General features: G+C 45.7%; 2 protein-coding genes across 2 annotated transcripts in view; one reads left to right on the forward strand and one right to left on the reverse strand.

Annotated features, from left to right (window-relative positions):
* Positions 1 to 7878, forward strand: part of LOC145353511 (transmembrane protease serine 2-like) — a 45574-nt gene extending 37696 nt beyond the window's left edge. Inside the window, exons 9-12 of the mRNA XM_080204320.1 lie at positions 20 to 115; positions 2538 to 2674; positions 6248 to 6404; positions 7706 to 7878. Coding sequence (XP_080060446.1) covers positions 20 to 115; positions 2538 to 2674; positions 6248 to 6404; positions 7706 to 7878 — 563 coding nt within the window. The remainder of the gene's footprint in view (positions 1 to 19; positions 116 to 2537; positions 2675 to 6247; positions 6405 to 7705) is intronic.
* Positions 7879 to 14492: 6614 nt separating this feature from the next.
* Positions 14493 to 24007, reverse strand: part of LOC145353068 (interferon-induced GTP-binding protein Mx3-like) — a 41432-nt gene continuing 31917 nt past the window's right edge. The window contains exons 11-13 of the mRNA XM_080203410.1: positions 22559 to 22635; positions 18162 to 18362; positions 14493 to 16791 (exon numbers count right to left, since the gene is read on the reverse strand). Coding sequence (XP_080059536.1) covers positions 16564 to 16791; positions 18162 to 18362; positions 22559 to 22635 — 506 coding nt within the window. The 3' untranslated portion in view covers positions 14493 to 16563. The remainder of the gene's footprint in view (positions 16792 to 18161; positions 18363 to 22558; positions 22636 to 24007) is intronic.

A 24007-nucleotide genomic window follows, 5' to 3' on the forward strand; every position in this document is an offset into this window, starting at 1 on the left:
TATTTTGTGCTGACATTAGGAACAATACAACCAATCTGTTTGCCAAACTATGGACAAGAATTTGCGACGGCAACGGATAGCTGGATCTCTGGTTGGGGAGACTTAGAGGAAGCAGGTAAGAGAATGCGGATTGCTGATTGGCAGTGCAACCACACAGCTTCAAAGGAGCGTTGGCATAGATGAGCTTTGTGCCCCTGTGTGTAATGCACTCGTGGACCACCCAGGCCTGACTGTATAAAATTGTTGGGCAGGAAATGACCAGCTGGTCCCTCAAGCCTGCCCCCATGCCATGAAAGCATAAGAACATAAGAACAAGGAGTAAGACTAGGCCACCTGGCCCCTCGAGCCTGCCCCGCCATTCAATAGGATCATGGGTGATCTTTTCATGGACTCAGCTCCATTTACCCCCCGTCTCACCATAACCCTTAATTCCTTTACTGTTCAAAAATCTATCTTTGCCTTAAAAACATTCAATGAGGTAGCCTCAACTGCTTCACTGGGCAGGGAATTCCACAGATTCACAACCCCTTTGTGTGAAGAAGTCCCTCCTCAACTCAGTCCTAAATCTGCTTCCCCTTATTTTGAGACCATGCCCCCTAGTTTTAGTTTCACCCGCCAATGGAAACAACCACCCTGCTTCTATCTCATCTATTCCCTTCATAATTTTATATTTTTCTATAAGATCTCCCCTCATTCTTTTAAATTCCAATGAATATAGCCCCAGTCTACTCAATCTCTCCTCATAAACCAACCCTCTCAAATCTGCAATCAACCCAGTGAATCTCCTCTGCAACCCCTCCAGTGCCAGTACATCCTTTCTCAAGTAAGAGACCAAAACTGTACACAGTACTCCAGGTGTGGCCTCACCAGCACCTGCAACATAACCTCCCTGTTTTTAAACTCCACCTCTCTAGTAATGAAGGACAAAATTCCTTTTGCCTTCTTAAATACCTGCTCTACCAGCTAACCAACTTTTTGTGATTCTTGCGCAAGGACACCCGGGTCCCTCTGCACAGCAGCAGGCTGTAATTTTTTACCATTTAAATTACAGTCCATTTTACTGAAATTCCAACCAAAATGGATGACTTCACATTTACCAAAATTGTACTCTATCTGCCCATTCACTTAAACAGTATGCTTTGTCTGTATAGAGTGCAAGAAACAATCCTTTTCATTGTATATAGCTTCTTTGTCTTTTGGCTAAGACTAAGCGTAGTATCGACATGCTGTGCTTGGTTGAAGTCAGTAGGTTACATTTTAGCTTCATTTGAAGCAATTTTTAAAAGCGGCATCTTGGCCTTTTGGCTAGAATGCAAATGAGATCAAGGCTTGAAGGGGGTGCAATGCCTGCTCCAATCAGCTTGGATCATGTAGATCAAGCCCTAGACAGTAGGTGAGAGCCCTGTCTTGTCAGCTTGGATCAGAAATGTCTCAACTTGTTGAGACTCAGAATTGGACTTGATTTGATTGAATTGGATTAAAAAAAAATACTTTTCACTGTATACTAATACATGTTGCACAGAGCAGTATGGGTGGCCCAGTGGTTAGCACTGCTGCCTGATAGCTCCAAGGACCTGGCTTCAATTTCTGGCTTGGGTCATTGTCTGTGTGGAGTTTGCATGTGCTCTCCCTGGGCCTGCCTGGATTTCCTCTGTGTGCTCCGGTTTCCTCCCAGAGTCCAAAGATGTGCGAATTTGGTGCATTGGCCGTGCTAAATTTCCTCTTAGTGTCCCTGGATGAGTAGGTTAGAGGGGTTAGCGGAGTAAATATTTGGGATTATGGGGATACAGCCTTGATGGGATTGTTATTGGTGCAGATTCGATGGGCCGATTGGCCTCCTTCTGCATTGTAGGGTTTCTGTGTGATAATAATAAATCAAATCAAATGGCCCAGCTCTTTAGCTTTCAGTCTAAGACATGGCCTGGAGGCTAATGTTCTCGATCCACCATCGAAAACAAATGAAATGTGAACCCGGCTTTTGGTTGGAAGCCTTTGGCAAAACAAAATTGGCTCAAGAGAATCCTGAGCAGCTGTCAAGCTAGAGTGGCATATCCGTGACACATTACTCTGTCACACCCTGCACTCGCGCCAGACCTCCTGGGCATGCTGGCGATGGTGTTTCCCAGCCTTCGCCTAGGACATGCACAAACCCAACGATACCAATCCTCTCACAACAGCATTGGGGGTGGCACAATGGGACAGTGGTTAGCACCATAATCCCACCTCACAGGCCAGGGACCTGCGTTCAGTTCCCGGCTTGGGTCACTGTTTGTGTGGAATTTGCACGTTCTCCATACATCTGGGTGTGTTTCTGCAGGGTGCTCCAGTTTCTTCCCACAGTCTGAAAGATGTGCCGGTTAGGTGCATAGGCCATGCTAAATTCTCCCTCAGGGTACCCGAACAGGAGTGTGGCGACTAGGGGATTTTCACAGTAACTTCACTGCAGTGTTAATGTAAGCCTTACTTGTGACTAATAAATTTCGTTTTAAGTTTGATGTTGCTTGGACCATTAGCGTGTTTTCTCATCATTTCTACAGGTATTCAATCTAGCAATCTACAGAAGACCATCGTGCCTCTCATTTCTCACATTGATTGCAAGACTGTATATTATGATTTCATCACACCTCGCATGCTGTGTGCCGGTTTGCGTGAGGGTGGAGTTGATGCTTGTCAGGTGTTGTTCATATGTGATATGTTTTTAGCAAATCTCCCTCCCCCGCTCCCCCCCCACTCCCCCCACCCCCACAGCCCACCAGATTCAATCCCTGCTCTGTGTTAAATTTGGATGTCAAACTATCATCACCGTTGGTGACTCTCAGCCAGGGAAGGAGTACAGTTGTCTACTTTACTCACTACAAAAAGCCAAGGAATTTTGGTGCAGATTGGTCCCCATTGAAAGCTGTGTCCCAATCTCAATGGAGCTGGGTAAAGAATCTGGAGAGAAAGCTTGGCTGTGCAGCCAGAGAGCTTTCTCTCTGGAGCTGACTCCCTGACGAAATATGGGAAGACTCCCCCCTATGACTTTATGGCTCTGAGGATGGTTGGGTTTGAGGGCATGCAGTCTCCAAGGGGAAGCAGTTCTCAAAGCACTGCATCCTTTTTTGGAGTCTATTTTTCATGAATGGATAATGCGGGCAGGTACCGCTCCTGTGCAGAGCGTGTCATAAAGGATGATGGTTCCTGTTGGAGTGGGAAACCATTCCTTCACTAAATGCAGAAGATCCATAGACAAAGGCAGCAATGAGAATGAAGCCTCTCTGAGGGATAGAATAGAATGCAATAAAAAGGAAGAATGGTCTTACCTTTAAAGAACACCTCACACTGCCTGATAGTGCGCGCAAAATGCTTCACATCATTTTGGAACAGGAATTTGTGGATAGAGCACGGAGTTTTCGCCGAGTACAGGGTACGGCAATTGGCACCAGGGCTTTTTACATTGACACTATAAGTGCTGGCCAGCCAGTGATGCCCATGTCTCACGAATGAATATAAAGAAATATGGACACAAAGGACCTCCACTCAGTCTTTTTTTCATTCATTCATGGGAGTCTCTGGTTGCCCTTGAGCTGAGTGGTTTGTGAGGCTATTTCAGGGAGCAGTTGAGAATCAACTACTTTGCCATGGCTCTGGAGTCACATGTGGGCCAGCTTGGGTAAGGATGGCAGATTTCTTTCCCTTAAAAGAATTAGTGAACCAGATGGGTTTTACCTGATAATCAGCAACGGTTTCATCGTTATCAGTAGATTCCAGGTATGTTTTAGTGAGTTAAAATTCCACTATCTGCCGTGGCAGGATTTAAACTCAGAACATTAGCTGAGTTTTTGGATTAATAGTCTAGTGATAACACCACTAGGCTATCGCCTCCCAATGGCATGTTGCCATGGAAGCATTCTAATTTAAGTCCATTATCAGAAGGTTAGGTTCAAGACCTACCCCAGAGACTTGGTCATGATGGCACAGTGGTTCGCAACTGCTGCCTCACAGCGCCAGGGTTCGATTCCCGGCTTGGGTCGCTGCCTGTGTGGAATCTGCACATTCTCCCCATGTCAGCGTGAGCTTCCTCTGGATGCTCCAGTTTCCTCCCACAGTCCAAAAGCCGTGCTGGTTAGGGTGCATTGACCCGAACAGGTGCCGGAGTGTGGCGATTAGGGGAATTTCACAGTAACTTCAATGCACTGTTAATGTAAGCCTTACTTGTGACTAATAAATAAAGCTTTAACTTTAGTCCGGGCTGGGATTTTAGTATGAAAAGACATCAAAGATGCCATCTTTCATATGAGACTTCAAACCAATGCTATGTTTTCCACTCACATGTACTGGTTAGGGTGCATTGATCCGAGCAGGTGCCGGAGTGTGGTGGCTAGGGGAATTTCATAGTAACTTCATTGCAGTGTCTGGCTTGTGACTAATAAGTAAACTTGACTTAAAATATTCCAGCAAAAGGAGAACAGGGACAGTGGGCCTGGTGTTCCAGCTACCACTGATCCTTCAACCTGTACCTAAAAGCATTTTTTTCTTTACTGGGATTGTACTGTATACAAATTGGTAGCTGTGTTGTTGCAACATAACTGCCCCATCCAGCTGATTCCTGTTCCAAATGGAAAATGATAGTTAACCGCACCCCCCCCCTCCCCCACGCCCCACCCTCCACCCCATGGCTATCGTATGTTCCACATTGTGCCATGAAAGAGTTCAACGCGATGGTAACTTCCACGGGAGTGGGAAGAGTCGTTATTTAACATTGCCTCCAGGCTAACAGAAATCCCTGCCATTCTCAACTTGTCTGTCACGAGTTCCTTAGCAACAATAGCAATACCACAGGAAGGAGAGCTAAACACTCTGGAAGGTGGACAAATACCACCCTCCACAGGAAAAGGAATCTCACAACACCCGGGTTGAAGTCCAACAGGTTTATTTGGAATCAGGAGCTTTCGGAGCGCTGCCCCTTCATCAGGTGAGTGGAGAGGTGGGTTTCACAGACACAGCATATATCGACAGAGACACAATTGCAAGATAATGGCTGGAATGTGAGTCTTGCAATTCTGCCTTTGTCTATATATGCCGTGTCTGTGAAACCTACCTCTCCACTCACCTGAGGAAGGAGCAGTGCTCCGAAAGCTCGTGATTCCAAATAAGCCTGTTGGACTTTAACCTGGTGTTGTGAGACTTCTGACTGTGTCCACCCCAGTCCAACGCTGGCATCTCCACATCAGGAAAAGGGATGCCGTAATCAATGCTGAGTCCAAAAGAAAATACAAATTTCAATTCAATTTATGAATGAAAACCTAATTTTAAAAGGTAACTGTGCCTTGCACCTATTTTGCAAAGGTTCCTTGGGAGGGGAGGGGAACTTTCAGTGCTGTATATGCATGCAAGTTCACTCTTTCTAACCCATTGCAGTTGATATTTCAGATTGATTACCATTGCTTTGCAAACCTTTCTGAACCTTTTATTAGATACCGACTTGTACTCAGTGCAGCTCTAGGCTGAAGGCAGTTATCAGAACTAATAAGTGCACATTTGGGAAAATTCCTGGAGCATCTATGGGATACCTCCAGGCTTGGCTCCTTGATGTGGGGCTGGGATGGGGGGAAGAAGGCAGATTAGTCTTTTTTGCCTTTGTGAACAAAGCATGAATATTGGGTTCGACTCCAAAACCTGCCCCCCTTCCCCGCTTCCCCCTCTCACCCCCTAGCTTCTCTCAGAGGATTATACAATCCTGTGGCACAGGAGGAGGTCATTCTGTTCTCATTGAGATGAGTGCTAGGGGTTGGAGGGACTAGTGCAGCACGGTGGCACAGTGGTTAGCACTGCTGACTCAGCTCCAGGGACCCTGGTTCGATTCCAGCTTGGGTCACTGTCTGTGCGGAGTCTCCCCGTGTCTGTGTGGGTTTCCTCCGGGTGCTCCGGTTTCCTCCCACAGTCTAAAAGACATGCTGGTTAGGTGCATTGGTGGTGCTAAATTCTCCGTCAGTGTACCCAAACAGGTGCCGGAATGTGGCTACAAGGGGATTTTTACAGTAACTTAATTCTCGTGTTAATCTAAGCCTACATGTGACACGAATAAATGAACTCAAAGGAAAATGCTGTTTTCTGGTTCTATTCCCATGAGGAATTGGATTGAATCTGCCCGTTAGCTGATAGACAATACCTTTGTTCCTTTACTTGGTGCTAAAACTAAGTCTAAGTTTGTATCTAAGTTCAAGTATTCTGCATTGCACAAATACTGTTTCTTTCTATGAGACAGGGTGACAGTGGTGGCCCTTTAGTTACAAACCAGAGGTCACTGTGGTGGCTAGTAGGTATCACAAGCTGGGGTTATGGATGCGCCAGACCTGGGAAACCAGGGGTATACTCGAGAGTCACAACAATGCTGGACTGGATTTACCTACAATTAAAGGCAAGTGAGAATTACCACTACGGAGCATGCTTAATTTCAAATGGACTTTCATGTGTCTCCTTCCTTCTCCCAGAAGGCTTGACTCAAGCTGTGCCATGGAACCATGGATGTTCTGTACCTTACTGTGGCTGTTTTGTCATGTGGGAACCTTGGCATTGAGTGTTGGCAGACTATGTGACATGGTGGCACAGTGGCACAGTGGTTAGCGCTGCTACTTCACAGTACCACGGACTCGGGTTCAATTCCAGCCTTAGGTGCCTGCCTGTTTGGAGTTTGCACATTCTCCCCGTGTCTGCGTGGGTTTCCTCAGGTGCTCTGGTTTCCTCCCACAGTCCAAAGACACGCTGGTTAGGTGGATTGGCCATGCTAAATTGCCCCTTAGGGTCCCAAGATGCATAGGTTAGGTGTATTGGCCGTGTTAAATTGTCCTTTAGTGTCCAAAGATGCATAGATTAGGTGAATTAACCATGGTAAATGTGTGGGGTTATAGGGATAGGGTAGGGGAAGAGGACCTTTGTAAGATACTCTGTTTGAGAGTCAGTGCAGACCTGATGGGCTGAATGACCTCCTTTCTGTAGGAATTCTATGAATGGTGGTTTGGTGATAGGGTTGCAGAGGGAGAAACGCATCACGATTGAGTTCAACCCTGTCTTGAACCTGCTGTGATTGGGTGCGGTAATCTCAGCACAGATTGCCAGAGTGTTCAAGGAAAGACAGACTCGCATTTATGGAGTGCCTTCCACAATCATCAGACAGTCCAAAGCTCGTTTTGCCTATTTCTGACATCTATGGGCTGAGGTTTTTCTGCTTGTAAAATCCATTGACTTGGTGGCACTGCGGTGGCATGGTGGTATAGTGGTTAGCACTACTGCCTCACAGCACCGGGGACTTGGGCTCTGTTCCAGCCTTGGGTCACTGTCTATGTGGAGTCTGCACGTTCTCCCCATGTCTATGTGGGTTTCCTCTGGGTGCTCTGGTTTCCTCCCACAGTCTAAAGATGCGTAGGTTCGATCGATTGGCCATGCTAAATTGTCCCTTTGTGTCGAGAGGATTAGTAGGGTGACTGTGTGGGGTCATGGGGATAGGGCCTGGGTGGTTTTATTGTTGGTGCAGGCTCGAATAGATTCCTTCTGCACTGTAGGGATTCTATGAACTTCCTATGATTCTATGAACTATTAACATGTCTAACATGATGCCTCTCTAAAACTAAAGTAACTCCTCCTTAAATATCTGGAAATCTACAAAATGAGTAAATTGATGCCTTTAATTTGTTGATTTTCATATAATGCCATTGTCTGATTTTAGAGACATCGCTGAAACTGGACAAGCTTGCGAGCATCTCTGTTGCTCGTGAGAGCACAGAGAACGAAAAAGGACGTATCGAGCGCTTTGATTCTTCTTCCTTCTTGGATGCTGTACAATCCCCTGCGATGATGTCCCAGCAACCATCACAACAATACCCCGCCCCCCCCCAGTGACTTCATCCACCCGCCCTCTTTGTCCTCCCAATTTCCTTAAGGATTTCGCGAACAGTGTGCAGGAATTCCCTGTTAGGATAAGCTTGGTGACTTGCCAAGGCTAACTCCCAGGACTAAATGGCCTCTTTTTTTAAAGTGATATACAGATTGCAACGGTCGAACCCTTCATCCTAGGGACAGACTCTATTAACCACTGTGCTGAAGCCATCACAGGTAAAACGCAGCAAGTGTGAGCGGATTGAATGAAGGCTGAATGACCCGTTGGAAAGATTGCATCTGAAACACCCTTTATAAAACTCGGAAAATTGAATCCACTATTCAAATTGTCCGCTGGGAGATGAATTTGTCCTGGTTTCTTTATATCTTTGTACAAGGGTGTAAGTGGTATCACTGCTCACTGCACATTATTATGTGACCTGCCAGGTAACCAAAGTCCCGCAAGCTAAAACAAAATATTCACAAAGTGGTTAGGATCCAGAACGCACTGCCTGAGAGTGCGATGGAGACAGGTTCAAGCATGGCACTCAAAACACAAATTATCTAATCGTTGGAAGGAACGATTGAAAATAATCGCAGGTGACAAGGAAAGGGCAGGTCCTTGTGAACAGCTGAGTTTCTGCTGCAGAGAGCCAGTACAGACACAAAGGGGCTGAATGGCCTCCTTCTGAGGTGTAGCCATTTAATGATTTTAATCTATCATTGTTTGTGTTTTTCAAAGCGGGCGGGGGGAGGGGAGGGGTGGTTAGTATTACAGCACATAAGAACTGATAGTGTGAGAAGGTGGTGCTGCAGTGGTAATGATGCTGAGCTAGCAATTGGGATAATTCTCAGGGGGCAAGTGTTCAAATCCCACCACGACCGCTGGTGAAATTTTGAATTCGATTAATAAAATCTGGAATTGAAATCTAGTCTCGGTAATGGTGACCATAAAGCTATCATTAATTGTCATTAAAAACCCATCTCAAGGATGGAAATCTGCCTACATGTGACACCAGGCCCACAGCAGCATGGTTGACTCTTAACTGCTCTCTCTTCAGTGATGCCTACATCCCACGATGGAATGAAGGAAAATAACTCAGTTCCAAGGCCACCAATCTCTTGGAATTGAAGATTAATTTCCAGGAGCAGGTTTGTGGTTTAAACAGAGATGATTTCAAACTTCCAGTGACGGCAAACGTAGGAAATGAGACTCTCTCTGTGCCAGTCCACCCGAAGGTGGCTCGGCTGGCTGACAAGAATAATCCAATCAGATGAGGAAAATATAATTTTGTCTCCAAATGGGGCAGGAAGACAAGGAAGTGTGCGAATGGAAGGGTCAGGTAACCCATGGGAGAAAGTGAGGGTAGGACAGTGGATGAGGGCGGGTGTTGGGACGGGGGGGGTGGCGTTGGGGGCTGGCCATGTGCTATAACCTCCAGCATTACACCCAACCAGAATTGGCAATTATAGACATCACAGGCAGAATGGGAAGGCTTTCTCTTGTGTTGTATTCCTGTACTTTGATAGTTCAGTGTGCTGGGCAGGCTGTAACCAATGATAATCTGTGGACGGCTCATAATCCTTGGCAGCTTCTTATCTGTCTTTGAGCGATAGATGTAAAAGAAAAACAAACACGCTTTCTACCGGTGGAGACATTTTGATCAAAAGGTACCATGGCAGATTGAAATTATCCAATGGGGAAACATTCCTCAGACCTCATATCCAAAAAGCAATGAAGAGGAGAAAAGTTAAAGTTTATTTCTAAGTGTCACAAGTAGGCTTACATTAACACCATAGTGATGTTGCTGTAAAAATCCCCTAATTGCCACACTCCGGTGCCTGTCTGTGTAAGCTGAGGGAAAATTTGGCATGGCCCATGCAGCTAACCAGCACGTCTTTTGGACGGTGGGAGTAAACCGGAGCATCCAGAGGAAACCCATGGAGAATGTGCAAACTCCCCATAGACAATGACCCAAGCTGTAATTCGAACCTAGTTTCCTGGCGCTGCGAGGCAACAGTGCTAACTACTGTGCCACTGTGCTGCCCTACAAGACGCACATTTGTTGACAATCGTCAAGACTCTGGGGTAAATTTATTTGTTAAGATGATGAAGTGCTTAATTGGACAGGGTCAACTTAATAAGTGGGAAGTCTATTGTGCCAGATTACTGCCCAAATGATCAGTAAAAGGAAATGTCTTTTCTCCAAACCTCAGTTTAGAAAGGAACCCCATCAGAGTCATGTATTGTAATGAGCTGTTAGGTTGTCACCGGTTGCACATAAGTTGGTGGCTCTGCCTATAAATACCTGAGCCCTAAACTCTGGAATTCCCTCCCAAAAGATGAATGAGAGTGACTGTTCTTGGCGTCAAGGCGGTATTTGACTGAGTGTGGCTTTATGGATGCCCTAGCACAACGGGAGTTAATGAGAATCAGATGAAAAATGTTCTGCTAGTTGGAACCATACTTAGCACAAAGGAAGATGGTTGTGGTTGTTGGAGGTCAGTCATTGCAGTTCTAGGACATCACTGCAGGAGTTCCTCAGGGCAGTGTCCTAGGCCCAGCCATCTTCAGCTGCCTCATCAATGACCTTCCTTCCATCATAAGGTCAGACATGGGGTGAAGTTTGCTGATGATTGCATGACGTTCAGCACTATTTGCCGAATACTACAGCGGTCCATGTCCAAATGTAGTAAGACCTGGATAATATCCGGGTCTAGGCTGCTAAATGACAACATTCATGTCACGCAAGTGTCAGGCAAAACATCTCCAAAAAGAGAGAATTGAATGATCACCACTTCACATTACCATTGCTGAGCCGCTCGTTATCACTATCCTGTGGGTTACCGTTGACCAAAAATTGAACTACACTGGCCATATAAATCCTGTGGTTACTAGCGCAGGTCAGAGGCTAGGAATCCTGCAGCAAGTAACGCACCTCATGACGCTGCTCCCCCCTCCCCCAAAGAATGTCCACTATCTACAAGGCACAAGTCAGGGGTTTAACAGAATTCTCTCCACTTGCCTGGATCAGCACAGATTCAATATATTTAGGAAGTTCAGTACCATCCAGGACAAAACAGCCCATTTAAGAACATAAGAGCATAAGAAATAGGAGCAGGAGTAGGCCATCTAGCCCTTCGAGCCTGCCCCGCCATTCAGTAAGATCATGGCTGATCTGTCGTGGCTCAGTTCCACTTTCCCGCCCTCTCCCCATAACCCTTAATTCCCTTGTCTGTCAAAAACCTATGTACCTGTGACTTAAATATATTTAGCGAGGCAGCCTCCACCACTTCAACAGGCAGAGAATTCCAGAGATTCACCACCTTTTGAGTGAAGAAGTTCCTCCTCAACTCCGATCTAAACTGCAACCCCCCCCCCCCCCCTCTTGAGGGTGTGCCCTCTAGTCCTGCTGTCCTTTCTGAGCAGGAAGAATCTCTTTACCTCTACCCTATCCATCCCTTTCATTATCTTATATGTCTCTATAAGATCCCCCCTTCATCCTTCTAAACTCCAACGAGTACAGACCCATTTGATTGGCACCCATCCACCATCTTAAACAGCCGCCTCCTCCGCCATCACTGCATATTGGCATCTACAAGATACACTGCAAGAACTCACCAAGGTTCTTTTATCGTCATCTTCCAAACCCACAAACTCTACCACCTAGAATGACAAGGGCAGCAGATGCATGGAAACAATGCCAGCTGCAAGTTCCCCTCCAACCTGCACCTTAACCAGACTTAGAAATATATCAAGATTGGTGGAACGGCAAATTGTGCGGAGGGTGTGGAGAGTCTGCAGAAGGATCTAGATAGGCTGGGCGAATGGGCCAGGAACTGGCAAATGGAATTTAATGTTGGCAAATGTGAGGTGGTCCACTTTGGTAGGAATAATGGTAGGAAGGACTGTTACTTACGTGGTGAAAAACTACAGCAGGCGACGGTGCAGAGGGTCCTCGGGGCCCTTGTGCATGAGTCGCAAAAACCCAGCCTGCAGGTGCAGCAGGTGGTCAGGAAGGCGAATGGGATGCTGGCCTTCATTGCGAGGGGGATTGAATATAAAAGTAGGGAGGTCTTGCTGCAGCTGTATAGGGCATTGGTGAGGTCACAGCTGGAGTACTGTGTGCAGTTTTGGTCGCTGCACTTACGCAAGGATATTTTGGCCTTGGAGGGAGTGCAGAGGAGGTTTACTAGGCTGATTCTGGAGTTGAGGGGGTTGAACTATGAGGAGAGGCTGAATAAACTAGGCTTGTGCTCGTTAGAGTTTAGAAGAATGAGGGGAGATCTCATTGAGACGTATAAGATGTTGAATGGGATGGATAGGATAGAGGTGGAGAGGCTCTTCCCACTCAGAAAGGACAGTAGGACTAGAGGGCACAGCCTCAGGATAAAGGCGGGGGGGGCGCGGTTTAGAACGGAGTTGAGGAGGAACTTCTTCACTCAAAGGGTGGTGAATCTCTGGCATTCTCTGCCCGTTGAGGTGGTGGAGGCTGCCTCGCTCAATATTTTTAAGACGCGGGTTGATAGGTTTTTGATAAACGAGGGGATTAAGGGTTATGGGGAGAGGGCGGGAATGTGGAACTGAGCCACGACAGATCAGCCATGATCTTATTGAATGGCGGGGCAGGCTCGAAGGGCTAGATGGCCTACTCCTGCTCCTATTTCTTATGTTCTTATGTTCATCACCTTCATTTTTGCTGGTTCTAAACCCTGGAGCTCCCTAACAGCACTGTTGGGATACCCACACCACATGGGCTAGAATGTCTCAAGAAAATGGCTTGCTTTTTGAAGGGCAATCAGAGATTGGTGATAGATGTTGGCCTCACCAGTGATCTCCACATTCTGTGAGCAAATAAAATAAAATAATCTTTGTCTCTCCACCTCCCTCTCTCCTTTAAAGCTCTGTTTCAAAGTTGGGTGCCTCCCTCTTTGGCTTGGCGTGGGTTGATTATGCGTCTGCAAATGGGGCATTTTAGATACTAAGGGCGGGACTTTCCGGTCGCGCTTGCCCCAAGACCCAAAAATCCCGCCCAAGGTCTACGGACCTTTGCATGGTCCATGTCCTGCCTGCTCCAATTTCCATGGCAGGTGGGATGAGGAGACTCCGCCCTCAAGATTGATAAAGAAATGAAGTTGTTGACGGTGGAAGAGGAGTATGCCATTGAAGCCCCTTCGAACCTATTCTGCCAGACCATGGGTGATCCATATCGCACATCTCCATTCATCCACCTTTGAGATCAGCGATACTCCTTCCTGACAGAAACCTGCCACCTTAACCCTTGAAATGTTCCAACCTCCTCCTCACTCACCTCCCCCCCTCCCCCCTGCCCCGCCAAGCTCCCTCCCACCTCTTTCAGCCACCACTGCCTTTTAGAGGAGAAAGAGTTAAGATTTCTACAACCCTTTGTTTGAAAAAGTATTTCTTCACTTCAGTCCTAACTGGCCACACTATCATTGTAAGAGTATGCCTGGCTATGTGTGTTCCAGATTCATCTATCAGAGTAAGTAATCCACGGGCCTAGAAATCTGATCACGTCCAAAGAGCCAACATGGCACAAAATACGCACATGCTCAGTCAGTGCCTGAATTGTATTCTCGGCTATATTGGATCCTAAGATGTTCATTGAGCGCCTAGGAAGCTTTAAGACTACCTCCTCCTCGATCCTAATGAATCCCCCATACCAAGGATTCCCAAAATGTGCGTTACAACCCCACAGGATTCTGGGGTTGTGAGCTCTGAGGCAGAAATGGCTTCCATAGATCTCTGATTAAATATTAACAGCTACTAGGCCGATTGTGTTTTTTTTAAAGGGTGGAGGTGGCCTTAGCTTTTGAGGCCTGGTTTCTACTCCAAGAAACCCGCTGAAAAAGTAGGCTTGTCAAAATCCCCAAGGATTAAGCACTTTGCCACTTCCCCGGTTAACTTATTTTATCTCTTTAGGTTCTGGTAGAGTTCTGGTGAATTTTCCCCTCCTGAATCTAATCCAACCTATCTGAAACCTAATGCCCCAGAACTGACGCAGTGCACAAGATGGGGTCTGACCTAAACACGTCATAGAATCCCTACAGAGCAGAAGGAGGCCATTCAGCCCATTGAGACTGCACTGACAACAATCCCACCCAGGCCCTCTCGTTGTAACTGTGTTCGTCTCTCTGACTCCAAGGGGCAATTTAGCATGGCCAGTCCACCTAACCTGCACATCTTTGGACTGTGGGAGGAAACCGGAACACTTAGAGAAAATAAAGAGGGGGAGAACATACAAACTCCACACAGACAGTGACTCAAGCTGGGAATCGAACCTGGGTGCGTGGCGCTGTGAGACGACAGTGCTAACCACTGTGCCACCATGTCGCCCATGAAGTATACAATAAACATCACTTCACTTTGAATTTCCTGTCCCATTGAGTTCAAGTCCAAAACTGCTTGTGATGCAGAATGAGGGTCCAGGAAAAAGGATAAAATAGATAGAAATAATGATGGTAAATAGTGCTTTACAATTGTAGATTTTAAATGGTAAGTTTTGAGGGGAGGTGATGACAAAGGGAGGGAAAGAACTTTGAGACCCTGAGACAGAATAAGATTAAAGGTGGTGAGAGAAGTTTTAATCATCCTTCTCTAAAAGCACAGTGTAGATTCTTTATTGATGCTGTTTATAATTAGAAATAAATATTGCATCCGGTACAAGTCATACTTGCATGTTACAGTACTTAAGCAGACAGAGAAAGAAAAATGGCTATTAAGTGCCAGGTTCCCTTGGCCCCAGAGAGAAGCCAACCATTTATGAGCAGCGAATCTTGAGATATTGCTGAAAAAAGATATATTCTGAAGCTTTTCATCTTGCACTTATCAGGACAGATACAAGAATTCCAAATTTCAAATGAGAAACGGATACTGATTTTTTAGCAACTGACTCTGATTGGTTGAAGCATCAGCATGGATAATGCACCAGAGGGCTATTTGTCCTCCATACTTTTGCTTAATTCAAAAAAGGTGTCATGTCTGGACATGTTCCTTTTGCCTGCGGGGGATAGGTCTCTACGTATAAATAGAACTCGTCATTTTATAAGTATTACAGGAAGGATGTGGAGGCTTTGGGTGCAGAAGAGGTTTACCAGGGTTAGAGGGAATGAGCTATGAGAAGAGGCTGGACAAACTAGGGTTGTTTTCTCTGGAGCGTGGAGGCTGAGGGGAGACATGATAGAAGTCTAGAAAATTATAAGAGGCATAGATAGGGTTGATAGTCAAAATCTTTATCCCAGAGTTGAAATGGCTAATACTGGGGGGTATGCACTTAAGGTGAGAGGGGGAAAGTTCAAAGGAGGGGCAGGTTTTTTTTACACAAAAGTGATAGGTGTCTGGAACATGCAGCCAGGGGTGATGGTGCGGGCAGATACAGTAAGGGCGTTTTAGATAAGCATGTGGATATGCAAGGAATAGGGGGATACAGAACAAGGGGAGGCAAAAGGGATTAATTAAATTTGGTGTCATGTATGACAAACATCTGGGCCAAAGGGCCTGCTCCTGTGCTGTCCTGTTTGACGTTCTATGATAAAGTTCAGTCTTAGAAAGGGAATAACTTATTGTTATATTGACTAACATCCTATAATTACTAAATAGTTTATCCATTGGACTAATGTGTACCACACTATGGGAAATCCAGCAGTATAGATTCAACTTAAGTGTATAGGAAAAGGAATCTCCATTCCCCCCACTATCGATACACTTGTGAAGGTAACAGCTAATGTTTACTGGATTTAATTTCTACCCTACTTCAGATTAAGCATTTGGTGATTGTCACATTCTGAATTGTAACGGATAGTGACAGATAATGCAGAATGTAGAATCTGCTACTTTGGAAGCTGAAGGTAAGAGGTTCTACACAAGACACCTCAAAGACAAGTTCAAGGACTTCTGGTAAATTAATTCTCTTTCCTAAGAGTGGAGTCACGTGGATAGGGGGATTGCAAGGTTGGGTTTTTGGAGCGCTTTACATTTACTGATTTTTTATTCATTTGTGGGATAAAGGCATCGCTGGCTGGCCAGCATTTATTGCCCATCCCTAGTTACCCTTGAGAAGGCGATATCTTCCTGAACAGCTGAGAGGCTTGCTGGGCCATTTCAGAGGGCAGTTGAGAGTCAACCACATTGCGCTGACGTGCAGGTCAGACCAGGTAAGGACAGCAGATTTCCTTCCCTAAAGGATATTAGTGAACTAGGTGGGTTTTTCTGACAATTGACAATGGTTTCATGATCATCAGTAGATTCTCAATTCCAGATTTTTTTTTAACTGAATTCAAATTCCACCATCTGCCGTGGTGGGATTTGAACCGGGGTCCCCAGAACATTAGCTGAGTTTCTGGGTTAATAGTCTAGCAATAATACCACTAGGCCTTAAGCCTGCCCATGATTCCATTCAGGATGACACTCAGAGCTGCCACAACGTAAGGGAGAATAAATTTGTCAGAATTGATTCACCCAATATCTGCTTTGTGACTCCTGGTAAAAGATGGTTTGTGAGTGAGGACCTTGAACATACTGATGTTCCTCCAGCTCAGTTGAATATTTGGCTATGCCTGACTGTCAAAAGCTCAAACGTGACCAATGACCAGCGACTGTGGAACAATACAAAATGAACAATTTGAGAAGTGGAGGTGAAGGAGCAAAGAGACCAACACATCAAGTTAATCTAGTTGTTCAATAAGCACTTAAGCGTATTCAAGCAATATCTTGTGAGCTTTTTTCAGCCTTTGCACTCTGCTCTGAAGGGCTTCTCTCTTCATTTTTGTTTCTTGATCTTCAAACAGATATTCATCGATACGGTCTCTATCTTGGAGGAGCCTGATCATCTCCAAATGTAGCTTATCAACAAATTCATTCAAAATGTGGTAGCTTATCACCAGGGGAATCTGGTCAGCCAGTCGACTTGAAGCAATCTGGAATAGGAAGGCCAAAAACGCAGATTGAAAATTACGCATTAGCCGATTAATATAAGAACCATGGCAAATGTTGAGGTAACATGGCCTAGTGGTGACGTTACTAGACTAGCAAACCAGGGGCCTGATCTAACAATGTGGAGTTGTGAGTTCAAATTCCAACACTGCAGTTGGGCATTCGCCTGGTGTGGAAGTTGCGGGGGGGGGGGGGGGGGGAGCAGATGGAGAAGGAGGACGACCTCCTCGTGAACCTGCTTCCGGGCCTGGTCAAACATGCATTAAACAGATCCATATTTCAGTGGGCGTCCAAGGGGGTCGACCAACCTGACTGCCTGCCCCACTACCATGGCTATATTTGCAGCCTGGAGAGGGAACATGCAGTGTGTGCAGGGGCCGGGGTGTATTATCGAACCCTTGAACCACATTTTGGTTTGACGTTTTAAGTTTCCTCAATGCTTTGTTCTTTTGTTTTGGGCAGACCTCCCCTTCGAAGGGGCTGCCCGCCTGGCCTTATCCCTTAGTTTGCTTGCTTTAGTTTAACCGAAAAGAAAGCATTTAAATTCAATTTGTTAATTAAACCTGGAATTAAAAACTAGTCTGGCCCAACTGTGTTCTTCCAGGAAGGAAATTTGCTGTCCTTAGCCATGTGACTCCAGACCAATAGGAACGTGGTTGACTTCTGCCCACCCCTGAAAAGGTTGAACAAATCACTTTGGTCTATTCAAAGAAGATGGTTAATTTCCACCTTATCGAGATAAATTAGAAATCAGCAATAAATACTGCCCTTGCCAGTGATGTCGGCACAAATGATACAATCCTGAAGGGAGCCATTCAGCCCAGCATGCCCCTGCCACTTAAGTGCTAACCCCCATCTGCCCAGCAATTTCTGGTGCGGTGCAGATCGTGCTGGAAATCTGTTGCTGGGAGATGTTAGCGGGGCGCGAACGCACGCGGGAATCCCGTGAATCGTACCTCCCCCCAATTCTCCTGGCCCACTGCACTAAAAAAGTAGCGCAGCGGGACAGGAGAATCGGCCCCATCTTGTGTGCCTCTGGTTCTTTTGCCAATCACTTTAAAGACACATTCAGCCAACTCAAGAACAGCTTCTTCAATGCTGCCAGCAGTCCTTTGAGGGATCTACCATTTATTAAATTGATCTTTCTCTACACCCTAGCTATGACTGTAACACTACATCCTGCACTCTCTCCTCTCCTGGTCCATGAACGGTCTGTATAGTGTGCAAGAAACAATGCTTTTCATTGTATACTAATACATGTGACAATAATGAATAAAATAAGATCAAATCGAAAAACAGGACGCAATGCAGAGTGTTAACTGATGCTCTTTGATTAACCTGATGGTTTCCTTACCTTGTAGTACGTTTGCACATGGTGTGACATTTCTTGGACGCTGGCATTTGCAGTCTGCACAAATGAGTTCACTTTTGCGTTGCCTAATTGCTTGCTGTAGATGGTGTCCTGGCAGTACACTATACGTTCAACCTTGAACTGGGCTTGTATCATCTTCTCTGCTTCACTCTCCTCCTGTCGGCTGATAGACTCAATATTGATCTGTGCTCAAAGACAAAAATGTTTCTGTCAGAACCAAGTCCATTTCCCCATGAGGAAATCAGGAATGAGAAAAGGCATTTGCTTGGTAAAGCTCGTGTCTCAGGATGTACAAGTGTTTAAGAGTAGGAAACGGACCGTTCGATCTCATGTTTCGATCACAACCCCTTGAACCTACTCCTCAAAATAAATTGGAAGTGGATGTTAGCTTTTGACATTGGTTGATAATTGGTTTGGTGATAAGAGATACAGGTGGAATTTTAAGGCCTCACTCGACCCCTTCCCAGAAAATCCCGCCTGAGGTCAATCAGCATTTCCATTGTTCGCCCCGTGCCTGCTCCGAATCCATGATTTGCAGGGCGGTAGAATTCCAACGATAGGGTGGAATTTTCTGGTCCCACCCACCATGGGAATTGTAGCGGATGGGAGTTCCACCACGGAAGTGTGGTGGCCTCAAGCAGGATTTTCTGCTTTTGGGATGAGCATGGCCTCTACTACTACCTCTGGCATTACTACCTGTGTCCTTGCCAATGTCTTGTACAACTTCAACAAGATGTCCCAACTCCTGTATTCAATGTTCTGACCAATGAAACCAAGCATGCTAAATGCCTTGTGTACCAACCCGTCCACCTGTGACTCTACTTTCAAGGAGATATAAACCTGTACCCCTAGATCTCTTTGCTCTGTAACACTCCCCAGTGCCCAACCATTAACTGAGTAAGTCCTGCCCTTGTTCAATCTACCAAAGTGCATCAGCTAGCATTTATCTAAGCTAAACTCTTATTTGCCATTCACCAGCCCATTAGCCCAACTGATCAAGATCCTATTGCAATCCTAGATAACCTTCTTCACTATGCACTATAAAAACATAAAAACTAGGAGCAGGAGTAGGCCATTATGGCCCCTTGAACCTGCTCTGCCATTTAATCAGATCATGGCTGATCTTTTCGTGGACTCAGCTCCACTTACTCGCCCGCTCACCATAACCCTTAATTCCTTTACTGTTCAAAAATCTATCCTTGCCTTAAAAACATTCAATGAGGTAGCCTCAACTGCTTCACTGGGCAGGGAATTCCACAGATTCACAACACTTTGTGTGAAGAAGTTCCTCCTCAACTACCTGCTTCCCCTTATTTTGAGGCTATTCCCCCTAGTTCTAATTTCACCCGCCAGTGGAAACAACTTCCCTGCTTCTATTTTAGCTATTCCCTTCATAATATAATATATTTCCGTAAGACCTCCCCTCACTCTTCTGAATTCCAATGAGTATAGCCCCAGTCTACTCAGTCTCTCCTCATAAGCCAACCCTCTCAACTCTGGAATCAACTAAGTGAATCTCCTCTACACCCCCTCCAGTGCCAGGATATCCTTTCTCAAGGAGACCAAAACTATACAGTACTCCAGGTGTGGTATCACCTGCACCTTATATAGCTGCAATATAATCTCACTGTTTTCAAACTCTATCCCTCTAGCAATGAAGGACGAAATTCCATTTGCCTCCACTATGCTATCAGTCTTGGTGTCATCTGCAAGCTCACTAACCATGCCTCCTAAATTCTCATCCAAATCATTAATTTCAATATCAAATAACAGTGGACGCAGCACTGATCCTTGAGGTACATCGCTGGTCACAGGCCTCCAGATTGAAAACCAACCCTCTACGACCACCCTCTGTCTTCTGTCATCAAACCAATTTGGTATTCAATTGGCTAACTCACTCTGGAACCCGTACAATGTAGCCTTATGCAACAACCTACCATGCGGTATCTTGTCAAAGGCTTTGCTAAAGACCATGTAGGCAATGTGACTGCACTGCCCTCATCTACCTTCTTGGTTACCCCTTCAAAAACACAATCAGATTTGTGAGACATGATTTTCTGCTCACAAAACCATGCTGACTGTCTCTAATCAGTCCTTGCCTCTCTAAATGCCTGTAGATCCAGTCTCTCAGAATACCTTCTACCAACTTACCCACGACAGATGTTACATTCAGCCTATAGCTCCTAGGCTTTTCCCTGCAGCCCTTTTTAAATAAAGGCACAACATTTGCAACCCTCCAACCTTCAGGCATGTCACCTGTGGCTGTTGATGATTCAGATGTCTCTGCTGTGGGACCGCAATTTCCCCTTTAGCCTCCCACAGCATGCCGGGATACTCTTCATCAGGCCCTGGGGATTTATCTTGATGCATGTTAAGATTTCCAACATTTCCTTCTCTGTAATATGTACACTCCTCAAGACATCATTATTTATTTCCCCAAGTTCCCTAACATCCATGCCTTTCTCAACAGTACTGATGAGAAAGAGTTAGGATCTCATCCACCTCTTGTGATTCTGCACATTGCTGACTGTTGAGAGGCCATATTCTCTCTCTAATTACTTTATTGCCCTTTATTTTTAGGAGCTCTTTGGATTGCCAAAGTAATCTCTTGTCTCCGTTTTGCCCTCCTGATTTCTTTCTTAACTCCACTTTGACATCTTCTATACTCTTCAAGGGATCCGCATAATCCCAGCTGCCTATGCCTCCTTATTCTTCTTGACCAGGGCCTCAATATCTCAAATCATCCAGGGTTCCCTACTTCTACCATCCTTGCTCTTCACTCTAAGAGGAATGTGCTCACCCTGAACCTAGGTTAACAAATTATTGAAAACCTCCCAATTGTCCCTTTACCTGCCAACAGACTCCCCCAGTCAACTTTTGAAAGTTCCTGTCTAATCCCATCAAAAACTGTTGGTTTTAATCTCAAAGTGGCTGGATTAGAAAAGAGGAAGGGATGTTACTTATTTTCTACAGAGATTTAACAGACCACATCTGGATGACTTCATTCAGTTTTGGGCATTGCAACTTCTAAAGGATTTATTGGCCTTGGATTAAGAACATAGTAGATTCACCAAAATGATTCTGGGAATCTATGGGCCTGATTTTACCATTTTCATTCTAATTCAGATCCGACTTGGAAATCTGCTTTCAGGTGCCCCCATATGCCCTTAGCCTGAAAAAAAAACGCGAGTCTAAATTGCGCTGTGGGCGGGGCTTAGTGCACCCGAAACAGTCGGCGCTCTGAACTGCGCGTGCGCAGTTAGAAAATAATTGAAAAAGCGCGCCCGTGTCAGATCACTTTTGGGCCACAGAAAGCAGAGAAAGTGGCCCGGGAGCAATGGTCCCCACAGACATCACTGTCCCCCTGATCCAGCACCCCTCCCCACTGCTACCCAAACCAATCGCGACCCCCACACATCGCCCGCAGAGTGGCAGTGGACCCCTCTTCTCCCACTGCACCCCCTCCACACCCTCCCCACCCCACCAGAGATCCATCTGGCCTCCTCCCCCCCGCCACCCCCACCACCAGAGATACATCTTACCTGCCTCCGTCTTCTCTCCCCCAACCAGATAATGATCTGCCCTCCACCCCCCCCCCCACCAATCCCCCACCCCCGCCCATAAGACAATGATCGGGCCTCCCTCCTCCCTCACAAGATAATGATCTCCCTCCCCCCAGCACCGATCTGAGTCAGAGAGCCGTTGGAAGTTCTGAACTCACCTGTTCTGCAGCTGGAGCGCCCAAAACAGACTTTTATTTAGCACGTCCATTTTGGCCCAATTCCCGGATTGATATTCTTAGCCGCACGGGGGTAGATATCGACTGCGTTTCTGGGGAGGCGATGGCCTGATCGTATTATTGCCAGACTATTAATCCAGAAGCTCAGCTGATATTCTGGGGACCGGGGTTCGAATCCCGCCACGGAAGGTGATGAAATTTAAATTCAGTAAAAAAATCTGGAATTAAGAATCCACTGATGACCATTGCTGATTGTTGGAAAAACCCATCTGGTTCACTAATGTCCTTTTAGGGAAGGAAATCTGCCCTCCTTACTTGGTCTAGCCTACTTGTGACTCCCGAGTCACAGCAACGTGGTTAACTTTCAACTGCCCTCCAAGGGTAACTAGGAATGGCCCAACAAGCGATGCCCATCTTCCATGAATGAACATAAGGATATAGAATATAAAAAACTTTGGGACTGAATAGTGGATGGTCTCAAGGGGCTGTCTGAGCTACCCTTATTCCATAGTTCACATGTACAAAAAACATGAATCAATTAGCAATGTATAGTTTGCCACTGGTAACAAACCCCAACCATTGGCTATTGTAATCAAACCTTATTTAAATGGTTTGTTATAATGATAGATTTAGACTGTACCTTGGCAGCTTTCAAAATGTTGCAAAAAGCTTTGAAATGTTGCTCGGCAATATCAATAAAAGCCGCTCTTGTAAATTCTGTAACAGAAAATAAGGGATAGAGTCACACCTTCCAGTCACAACCTTAATTATCCAGAACGAGTTTCAGTTTGTGCTTCCCATTTCTTGTTACGCTGTCGTTCCTTTTGAAAACTATCTTATTCTAGGACAAAAACAGAAAAACTCAGCAGGCCTGGCAGCATCTGGAAGGAGAGAAAGGAGCTCTAAAAAAAGGGTCACCTGGGCTCAAAACGTCAGCTCTTTTCTCTCCTTCCAGATGCTGCCAGACCTGCTGAGGTTTTCCAGCATTTTCTCTCTCGGCTTCAGGCTCCAGCATCCACAGTAACTTGCTTTTATCCAGATCTTATTCGAGGTCTCATTGAATGCAAATCAGGGAAAAACCATTCCCCCTGTTTGGGCGCTGTAATCAGGCCTAGACTTAGCTTTAATAAAAACTGAAAATGCTGGAAATATTCTCTGAGCCAGGGCATACACATCTGCAGTAATTGTTCATGGCTGTAGGAACTGCAGCTCAGAGTTATTGAGCTGGAGGCTAAGCTGCAGATACGGCGACAGATCAGGAGGGAGAAAGTTATCTCCCTGCCTGGAGGCTGTCTTTTGATTTGGCCGGTGGTCCGGTGATGTGACTGCAAGTGAAGCAGTAAAGGGGACGCAGAGTGCAAGAGTTTGTCCAACAGGTTTAAGGCCTTTCAGCTTGTTTGGATTGAGAGCAGGGGCTGCAGGATGGATGAGCTAACTGGTCGTGGCACTCAAGCCATTCAAGTGGGCAAGTTAACAAGAAAACTGATGGTAGTAGGGACAGCATAATCAGAGGGATCGACACCATTCTCTATGAATCCAGGCTGTGTGACCTGTCCAGTGCTAGGATTTGGGACACCTACTTGGAGCTGAAACTTGTAGTAGGAGGGGAATGACCCAGTCATCATGGTCCATGGAGGTAGCAACAACAGAGACAGGACAAAAAAGGAGTTTCTACATCATCAGTATGAGGATTTAGACATCAAATTAAGAATCAGAATCTCAAAGGTAACAACCTTTGGATTATTACCTGAGCTACATACAAATTGGTGTAGGAAAAATTAGATTAGGGAGATCTGGCTCAACGACTGGCGTGGGAAAAGTGGGATCTGGTTCATCTGTACTGGTGAAAGTGAGATCTGTATCGTTGGTACAGTCCACACCCCAATTGTGCTGGGGCTGGTGTTCTAGTGAGCTGCACAACTCGGGAAATAAAGATTAAAACTAAATGAGGGGGAGTAAGGAATCAAATTTGAGAAGAAGTTATAAAAAGAAAACTATAAAACTAATGCAAGAACTCCAAACAAAACGGCTCAACCAAGAGGGCACACAGAACTAAGTATATACAATTTAATAACCATTGCAGAGACAT

The sequence above is a fragment of the Carcharhinus amblyrhynchos genome, chromosome 15 (genome assembly GCF_965287045.1).
Source record: "Carcharhinus amblyrhynchos chromosome 15, sCarAmb.v2.hapA, whole genome shotgun sequence".
NCBI lineage: Eukaryota > Metazoa > Chordata > Chondrichthyes > Carcharhiniformes > Carcharhinidae > Carcharhinus > Carcharhinus amblyrhynchos.